General features: G+C 34.8%; 1 protein-coding gene across 1 annotated transcript; it reads left to right on the top strand.

The window, feature by feature from the left end:
* Positions 1–1,914: 1,914 nt before the first annotated feature.
* On the top strand, positions 1,915–9,769 carry LOC133332835 (cytosolic endo-beta-N-acetylglucosaminidase-like). Its single transcript, XM_061541206.1, has 4 exons — positions 1,915–2,171; positions 2,261–2,409; positions 3,864–4,041; positions 8,513–9,769. The coding sequence occupies exons 1-4, from the start codon at positions 1,915–1,917 to the stop codon at positions 9,747–9,749; spliced, it is 1,821 nt and encodes a 606-aa protein (XP_061397190.1). The 3' UTR covers positions 9,750–9,769.
* Positions 9,770–10,029: the final 260 nt, after the last annotated feature.

Raw genomic sequence — 10,029 nt, 5'->3', positions numbered from 1 at the left:
TTAACCATACTTGAGTATGGCGACTTTATGAACTGGTGCGTTGTCCTGCTAAAAAACGAGTCCTTGAATGTTGCTGCTTTCCCAAAATGGCAATAATTTGTCTTCCACTACATTCTCCTTATTCCTTAATTTTATTCATATGAAACGTTCATTTATTTGTATTTTTATTCCCAACAATCAATTCTTAACCACCACTCAATTTACCCTCAGTTTTAAATTAACTTCACTTCGTTTTTTGGCACTTACCTTCATGGTGGCATGATTGAATCACTTCTACATTGGCCAATTGGCATGAATGCAATGTGAGAGTCTAGTCAATCATCACCGCTACGATTCTTCTGGATAATTTCGTGAAGGTTGTGGTTGTTGATGAAAAGTGTAAAAATTCTTGATGTTAGCCAATCAACTTCATTTTTAACTTTTATTGACTTGATTGGCGGGATTGCAATTTTTGTTACGTTGCTCATGACCGGACACAATTGAGTGTTGCGCTTAAAGTATTTCCAATCGATATTTCAAACGAATTTTGTTTTACACCTTTTGATAAGAAATGCTATTGCATCGAATATAAATCATGTGAGTTTTTCTTTTACGTGATATTTCTTATCCTCTCAAGCATTTTTGTTGTTGAAATTCAATTTAGAACAATAATACGAAATGGAATAAAACTGAACGAAATGTATTTGAAGTGAATTTCAAACAGTTTTTTGTATGTGACTTTGTGACATAAATCTACAAAGTATTGTCATTTTTTATACGATACTCCAGAACCATGGAAAAATCATATAGACTGATTAAATCTATTTTCCTCTACCACCACTTCAACAAGCAAAATTGTCGCACCTGTAGTTCGGAAAGATAATGAGTTCTTGAGGTGCGGTTTATGATCCGTTGAGGTTAATGGACCTTAATTTTTCAAAGATTAAGTTTATATGGTCGGATATTTTAACAATAGTTGTAACTAAAGGAATAACATCCTCCTCAAAGCCTTTGGAGTATGTTGTTCCTGCCTGTTGCAAAGAATCAATCATTGTTGTGACAATTCAACCTTCGGTTTTGTACGCGTCGGTAGGGATAGAGAAAAAATAGGAAAGAAACAGTAGGTTAGGCTTCAGTAATAAGTGCATAAGGAACATACATAGCAAAAGCCGAAACATTCCCGAGGGAAAAGTTTATATATGATTCCAGATGACCAGAGGGTAGCGCTAATTGGGAAATCTTTTCCCGATGAGCGTATCAGTGATAGTAATTATTTAACGTCATCTCAACAGTTTCACACGACCTATGCATATCATCGGAGCTTATGCTTTGGTAGGAACACACTTCATAAAGAAGTAAAAGTTATAAACTTACGACATAAAATCCTTCAACATCTTCAGAATCTATAGACTGAATATCAATAATTAACAACTATTCTGTTTTTGTTTTATAAAGCTGTAAATAATTGAGGACTGTACCTTTTTTATAAACGTCAGATTTATGAGTTCTAATAAAAATTCACAGGTATTGATAGTCTGAACTTTCTATAGAAAACCCTATGTTTTATAACAAATATTTTCTGTTTCAATTCAATGTCTTTCGATAAGCTAAACGGTTTCAGATATAAAAATGCATACATACATTTTCACATGTTGCATTGGTTTGCAATAGTTTTTATGCAAAAATTGTTTTTTATTAATCAAAGTTTTCTAGACTGCATGTAGTCTGTATGTATGGTTTTCAATGTAGAAAAAAATATATATGAAAATGATAAGGAAACAATAGAACACAATAGAAATTAGTAGTGGTTCGTTCTGGTGGATTTAGTTGTGTTTTTGTTTTTTCTTCCTCTCATTCAAATATAGTTGCACATTACATTCGTTACAATATAAAACTACAAGAGCTTTTTTATTTGCTGAAAAATAATTTTAAAAAATGTCAATTCCATTGTCTATTGCAGATAAATTAGAAGCTGAAGCCATACACACAAATGAACAATTGCTGGAATTCAATGTGCGAAGTAAAGATGTCAATTGGCATGAATATGTAACGCCAAAGAAGCCAAGATCCTCACCCGTCTATCTGCAGAGGCAATTTAATTTAATTAGTAATTATCGTGAACCCATTGGTAATCATAATCGGCGTAAGGTGTTACTATGTCACGATATGATGGGCAATTATTTGGAAGACAGGTAAGCAATGGTAACTTAATTTGTATAGATTTTTTTTTTAATTTCTTTTAACTTAATTTTTGTGTGTGTGTTTGTTTCTTATCTTGCAGACATTATCATTCGTCGAAAAAATATGATGACTATCGATTTTATCATTGGTCAGCTGTTGATTATTTTTGTTATTTTAGTCATAACTATATTACAATTCCACCATGTGGCTGGATAAATGCTGCCCATAAACATGGTGTCTCCGTATTGGGTAAGTATATTTAGTGAGAATGAATTTCAAAAGTTTTCAGTACAGCCATCTGCCGAAAAAATAATGAATTTCTTATTCCCCAACATAATTATAACTAATTATAACTAGCTAAATATGAATTAAATGATTAAGTTCGGGCGACCAGACTTTTCGTATTCTCCACCACTTACATAGGACACTTTTAATAGGAGGAACGCCTACATTTTCAAATTATATTCAATTCGATTTAAAAATTTGCCCAAAATACCGAATATGTCACGTTATATGGGACTTAGCCCGAAACTTATATCAATTTTGATTGTAGTTATGAGCGAAATTTTTGTACAATATTTGGAGGTAAAGATATGCCGTCTTACTGCATTTAGGTTACAGTTCAAGAAAATAAGCACAAAAAAGACGCGATAGCAGGAGGATACGCTATACAAAAATAATTCTGCTTCTATTTGACTGAATGTTATGAACTTTAGAGATTCAAGCAAAAAATCATCACTCCATAACTTAAAAACGACTTGACCTATTGCGAATTTGTCCCTCTGGGTACATAGCATACTCGTCAAGGCCCCCTCAAAATTGTGGGATTTGGATTTCCCAAAAATAGATTGTCGACATATTTTCAGCGTTATATGTTAAACTTAATACCAATTTTTTTGTAATCCCATCGTTAAATAATTCATTTTGAATAACTTCGACATTGATGACTCATTTCTTTTTTCAAAGCACACAAAAACTGTAGTAATGTGGTTTATCAGTTTGGTTCGTTTCTGTCATCTCTATTTTTTATAATTTTACAAATGTGTTGGACCGATCAGCATATAAGTCCAATTAAATTACAATTTATTTATGGATTTACATACAGTGCGAAAAATCCTTATTATATGTATGGATTTTATCGTTTTTTTAATTAACATTCGTCATTATTTCCATTTACGTATGCAATTGCAAATGAATCGACCACATCGCACGCACACACACTTTTTTACACACTGGATGTTTGTATATTTTTAGGAAAAATGTATTTAATCCTTTTCAAACAGAAAATATGTATCATCGATGTTAGGTGAAACTTTTGAAAGGAATGTCTAAATTGGATAATGAGTACGCAAAAGGCATTTAGCGGGAAGCTGGGAAACTTTGGTCAAATCCAGAGTAACGTCAATATACCTGACAACATGGTATATAGAGATTATTTGTGTTATGGATCTTGGCATAAGTGTTTTAATGTAGGGACCAAATAATTTTGCCATACATGGGGCAAGTTATATATCCATGAACTTATACCACACATAATTTTGTTTATTGGGTTATATTCTCTGAAATCATATCGACGACATATACACACATGTGTAAAAAGCTCAATTTGCAGCAATGTACGAGTATATTGCATTTCATTAAAATTTACATTATATCAAAAAAGAATTTCCCCCTTCTTACTCTCCCCCTTTACTCTTCTACAGGTACTTTCATTACTGAAGGTTCGGATGGTGCCAAACGTTTACACGATGTGCTGGCCTCAACCGAAATGATAGACAATATTGTGGACGCTATGGTGAAATTGTGTAAACATTACCATTTCGAAGGATGGCTCATCAATGTCGAGTGCAAAGTCGAACCAGATTCAATGGAAAATCTATAGTAAGTAAATTGTGTGGAAAATGTGAAAACGAGACTTCAAGTGGCTTTTATTTATTTACAAAAGCTTTTATTGTCCAAAATATATTACATATGAAATTTAATTTAATAGATTATATTATTACGGCAAGACTTTGTGGCATCAACTTTAAGCAATTGGACTTTAGTAGAAATTTAATTCCCGGCATTGGAAAAAGTTTCCTTTCTGCAACTGGTATTGATTATGATGATTTTGAATAACTTTAGTAACTTGTTTGTTGTTGTAGTAGTTCAGACTTGTGTGTTTTTTATGATTATCTGTTTTTGTTTATATCGTAAACTTTAAGAATAAGTTCATAATAAATATGGAGTGGCCTTGGCTGCGGACTGGCAGACATTCTGCGTCATGCCACCATTTATTACCTATAAAAAGTACCGACTTCATAGACGAGCTGAAAGACAAGAGTTGCGTATATAAATAAGCTAACGAGAAGGAAATGTTTATAGTAGAGCTCGATAACAGGTGGGGAATTTGCGTATACGAGCTGGAAGACAGGACTTTAAAAGCTGTCTGAATGGTAGGAAATCTATGGACTACCTGGAGGGTAGGAAACTTTTAAAGAGGAGCAGAAGGCCAGGGAGTCTTTTTGACAAGCTAGAGGGACGATAATCATTATAGATAATATGAAGGCCAGACAGAGTATTTACAGACTATTGGAAAGACTGGGAGTATTTATAGACTAACCGAAGGGTACGGTATATACTTGGAGGGTAGAAAGGACCTTTTATTACACGAGGTCTTACAGCGGAAAGTAGATGCTAAATTACAATATCTCTGTTATTAATCGAGACACAACACGATTCGAAATATTTGTTTGAAAGTAACCTCCGACTTTTAAAAGTAAACTCCGACTACAAAAAAATCACGTTGAACATGGAGAGGCTTCTCGTTCGGCTTGAGTACTCTAATTCCCTAAATCAATGTGGATATGTAAGAAATAAATGTAATCTGACTGTAGGATTATCAATATCTGGTTGTGTGAATGCCTGTTTATACCCTACACAACTATGTTGTCAGGGTATTATAGCTTTGTGCAGCCCCAAAAGTTTGTAACGCCGCGAAATATTGGTCCTAGACCCACCTTTAAGTATACCAATCGTCATATCCCGACTAGCTGAACCGATCTAGACATGTGAGTCCGTCCGTCTGTCCATTATAATTTGTAAATACGATACAGGCCACAGTTATGGACCAATCTTCACGAAATTTTGTATGTATGATGGGTTCTGGCCAATGAAGACCCCTATTGTTTTTGGTAAAGATCAGTTAATATTTAGGTGATGAAATGGACCAAAAACTTTATTTTTGTCGGTTTTTCTGGTCGCTTCAGAGGCCGCAATTGTAGCCCGAACATCGCGAAATTTTCCATGGAGAAGGGGGTTGGGCCACGGAACGGGTCAAATGGACCCTGACTTTTGTGTGAAAAATGATAAAATATGTATTCTTTGGCGTATATATTTACTCCTGAAGGACATAGACCCGAGAAGTTGATATTATATCCAAGAGGAGTGGTTGACCTTTAAATCGATGCCAATTATATAGTCGTATGTACTCGGATGTGTCAGTTACACGTGCGTGCATATTCAGACATTATTTGGAAAACCATTACTCCACTAGAGGACGGAAATATAGCGCTGATCGCTTTGAAATTTTCCATGAATATCCAGGCATGGTCAAGGACAACGCCTATAATTTTCAATTATGGTCAGATAATAATTTTGGGATGAATTGGACCGAAAACTTAATTTGTTTATGTTTTTTTTCGAGTCGATTGAAAGCCAAACATCACAACACAACCCATGGTGAAGAGAATCAGGACAAGTTATTAGAAGGGGTGAACTGAATATTAGTAATATTTGTTGACCTCTAGTCGGTCAAGAGGGTGCCAATACCGCGAAATATTGCCCAAGCTCAGAATATAGAACCACACAAAGTTAGATTTTCGTGGATGTTGTGTCTGGTATCATATGGTCGGCCCCGTCCGACTATACTGCTCCGCTCACTGGTTTCAGTATAGCAATTATATGGAGTTTCAAATGTCTGGAATTACCAAATGACTTTAGGCCTTATTGTAACGTAGGGTTGACATGTTTTCTGGACTATCGGATGAAATAAGAACCATGTGAAATCTCGGGTTATTAGTTAACGCCAATTATAAGATCAACGTCAAAAACGATGAGTGGCAAATTTGATCTGCCTGTGTTGGTCTCTTATGTATTTAACTAGGAGAGACTGATTCAACATAACGCCCCTATAATATAAACTCCAGGCATTATTTTTCACATTTTTGTGGTTTTTCTTGTTGTTGTAAAATCACCAAAATATTTATGTCCCATAAAAATGCTTGCTATAAATTATATTTTCTAACAAGGATATGTGACTGTTAGCCAAACACTAATGACAAAATCCCACGGCTTCAATAGCGGTTATGCCAATAAAATTGACACTTTGCCCATGAAAAAATTTAATCGTTGATGCAATGGTGTTTGGTTTGTGTTTGATATTATAGTTCAACACATAACCGTGCCAGAAATGACGGGAACGTATTTGAAAAGTTAACATCGCTACAGAATAAAAATTTCTTTCAGAATTTGAACTCCGCCCGTATCTCTTACTACACCTCTGATGTATACGTATCTCGTCTCTGTTTTATAAATAACGAAAAAATACCAACCAAAAAATGTCACTGCAATAATCTCCATTCCCCACCCCCACGTCACCAAACCCATAAACAAATATTCGTACGGTTTTAGCTAGCTAGCTGCCAGTCAAAACGATTTGGCCAAACTATAAGTCATGTTATTACTTTGGTCGTTGTCATGGTTGATGGAATACTTGTTGTTGTTGCAATAGTTCAGCTTTGTTTTCGGTTGTTTTTGGTTAGTTTTGTATGAAGAAAAAACTTTTGAGTTTATCCAAAATGCAAATGCTAGTACCAACTTCAAGAGTTTGTTTATTTTAGTTATATGAATTTTGTTGTACCATTTGACGAATTTTTCCTCTACAAAAATGGAATTTTTTAAAGAAAAGTTGAAAATTAGCACCAAAAATTTATCATAGTTTTATTGTGATATTTTTTTAGGAATTTTTGAAGTCAAGTGTGGCTCAATTTTATATATATTGAATGTCCACCTCATGTTGGCGGGTATCAAAAATTCGATTCGGTTAATTTATACGAAGTTCTTTTTTGCTTTTCTTATCATAACTAAATGCTATGTCTTTAAACGAGTACCTTTTGAGAAAAACTTATCATCAATAATTTGCATTTCTCTCCCTTTTTCATTATTGTTCTGCTATTCGTTTTGGTTTATTGATTTAAAACGAAACCACAATCATCATTTGAGTATTATTTATTGAAGCAATTTGCAATTCTTATTTGAAGGGATTTTTTGTTTATCATCTCACCCAGCGAGCAACACTACAATAATCGTTGGAAGTTTTTTATTGGCTTCGAAACCACACAATTTGCCTTGATATCCATTAGATCATAAAGAAATGCACAACAAAACAGATATTGGAAAAACAAGGTTAAAAAAAGCGAGGAAACGTGGAAGAGATATGCATTGTCTGCATTTAAAGCAAATAAATATGTTATTGACAAATGTTGTATGTTTTATTTTTTTGTTGAGGTTCTACTGAGCTCTTTAATCTACTGTGGCTTGAATATTGTTATTATTGTAATAATTATTAAAAATTGAAGCATCGAATCATCTCTATTCGACCCTCTCATGCTTATAGACTTTTAATACTTTTTGTGTCCCACTGTGTGCCCCCGAGAATGCAATACGTTGATAGTCCTTATTTGCATTGCATTTTGTTACAGCCCAAAGTGTTTTTTATTGTAAATAAATATTCTTGGTTCGCAAACAAACAAACAGTGAATTGAAAACACTTTCATTTTACTGAAAGCAAAAAAAAAAACCCAATGTCCATTAAATTTGTTTACTAAGAAACAGAGATAAAGGAACAAAAAACAAAATTGGAGACAAACAGTCGGCCAAAATGAAATTTGCTTGTTTAGAAATTATTTGAACTAATTTGCAAATAAATCTATTAGTGTTCCAATGTCAATACTACAAAAAAATGTATTTATTTTGAAAACCAAATAAATAAAATTAAAACATACACATTTTAACAAATGTTAAAACAATGAGAGAATGTTGGCTGATCTCCATTAGCTTTTAAAATTTGCTTCATGGACTGACAAAGAAATGACTACAACGAACACTCTTAAGGGTATCTAACATCACCCTGTAGCACACAATTTATCCTTCCAACCGATTTGGAAATGTCCTTGACAAATGACATTCCAATGAGTTGTTGCTGCTGTCCTTCATTTATGAATTCAATGTTAAATTTGTTTATTTTTATATTTGTTACTACTCGTATTTATTATATTTCTCTCATTTTCTCCTACTTCTTCTTCATTTTCAGTTACTTTCTCAATCGACTACGTGAATCCGTTGAACAACATGTCGAAGCGGGTGTTGTCTTTTGGTATGACAGTGTCATAGAAACTGGGCAGTTGTCATGGCAGAATGAGCTGAATGCCAAGAATGTGCGTTTCTTTAGGTCAACTCATGCCACGCTCATAAATTACAGTTGGACCGACAGTAGCCTTGAACAGACACGCTCGCTGTGCGAACAGGAGCGGGCTCACAGCCAAAGTGTTTTCTTTGGCATTGATGTATTTGGCCGTAATCAAATTGCCAAATTTCAAAGTAAACGAACCTTGGCACGCATTGCCAAAAATCGTTTCTCGGTTGGCATTTTTGCCCCAGCCTGGACATATGAAACACTGCAACAGTTCGGCTATAATATAAAACAGGAGAATGGTGACGATGCTGTGAATGAAACATTTCTACTGAGAAATGAAAAATTCTGGTGGCTGTTATGGGATCATTTGGCGACGCATCCATATAATACGCTGTCATTTTATACCGACTTTTGTATGGGTTCGGGTAAACGTACCTATGTAAGTGGCTTGCCGAAGGCAGCGGTGGAAGGAGGAGAGGCAGGTGCCAGTAGCGGAGAGGAGGCTGCAGGATTTTTCAATTTATCCCGCCAATCGTTACAACCATCTGTACCCTTGCATGATTTGGCAACCCGACACTATGATGATGCCTTCAACGGTGGCTCATGTCTTCGCATCAGCCAATGTGACAGCAGTTTTCGTTTGTTTGCCACCGATTTTAAACTTCCCGGTGGTGGTTTGGTATTTGCCTATGCCTACAAACTCAATCCCCAAGATGGTGAATTTGATTGTATTCTACGTTTTTGTACCAGCAATAATGCCCGTGATTGTTATTTATTTTTGGGCGACTATTATGACACTGTGAGCTTACAGAGAGGACGTTGTTATGTGTCGCCATTCAAACCGAAATACAATGAGCTGTTGAGTGGCCCCCTGGAATGTCCTCAAATACCCAAAGATATGGCCTTCCCCGATTTCCAAGCCAATGGATGGCGTGTGCGTTATTATGTGGTTGGATTTGATGGCGGTATACAAGTCAAAGATATCGGTGTCCTCTATCGTAAAAGTCCCGAAGCACGTGATACAGCCTATTTGGGTGCAGTCTATTTAAATGAATTCAATGTCAATCATCATGATTTTCCAGTTGATAGTAATATTGCTTTAATACAAGTTTATGGCGGGGATTTACTTAACTGACAAGATGAAATGGTGGCCATTATTACACAAGACGACGATGATGATGAAGATATTTAGTCATAAATCAGACGGAACAAGGAGAGAAATTGGAGAAAGAAAAAAACTTTTATAATAGTTGTAGGAAAGCGAAGAGAGGATAATTAAAAGACAAGGGATTTTTTCGAAGTAACAAAATAAATATATTACAAAAGCAGATTTTAAAATGATGATCAAGTTCAGATATATAAAATATTTCGATATATTTTTACTTCAACATATGGTAGTGTAACAATTACAAAAG

This window comes from Musca vetustissima, unplaced genomic scaffold (assembly GCF_032173495.1).
Source record: "Musca vetustissima isolate MV318-11 ecotype Yass unplaced genomic scaffold, APGP_CSIRO_Mvet_v1 utg97812, whole genome shotgun sequence".
NCBI lineage: Eukaryota > Metazoa > Arthropoda > Insecta > Diptera > Muscidae > Musca > Musca vetustissima.
The sequence above is the reverse complement of the archived record's forward strand: the minus strand, read 5'-3'. Positions and strand labels throughout refer to the sequence as shown.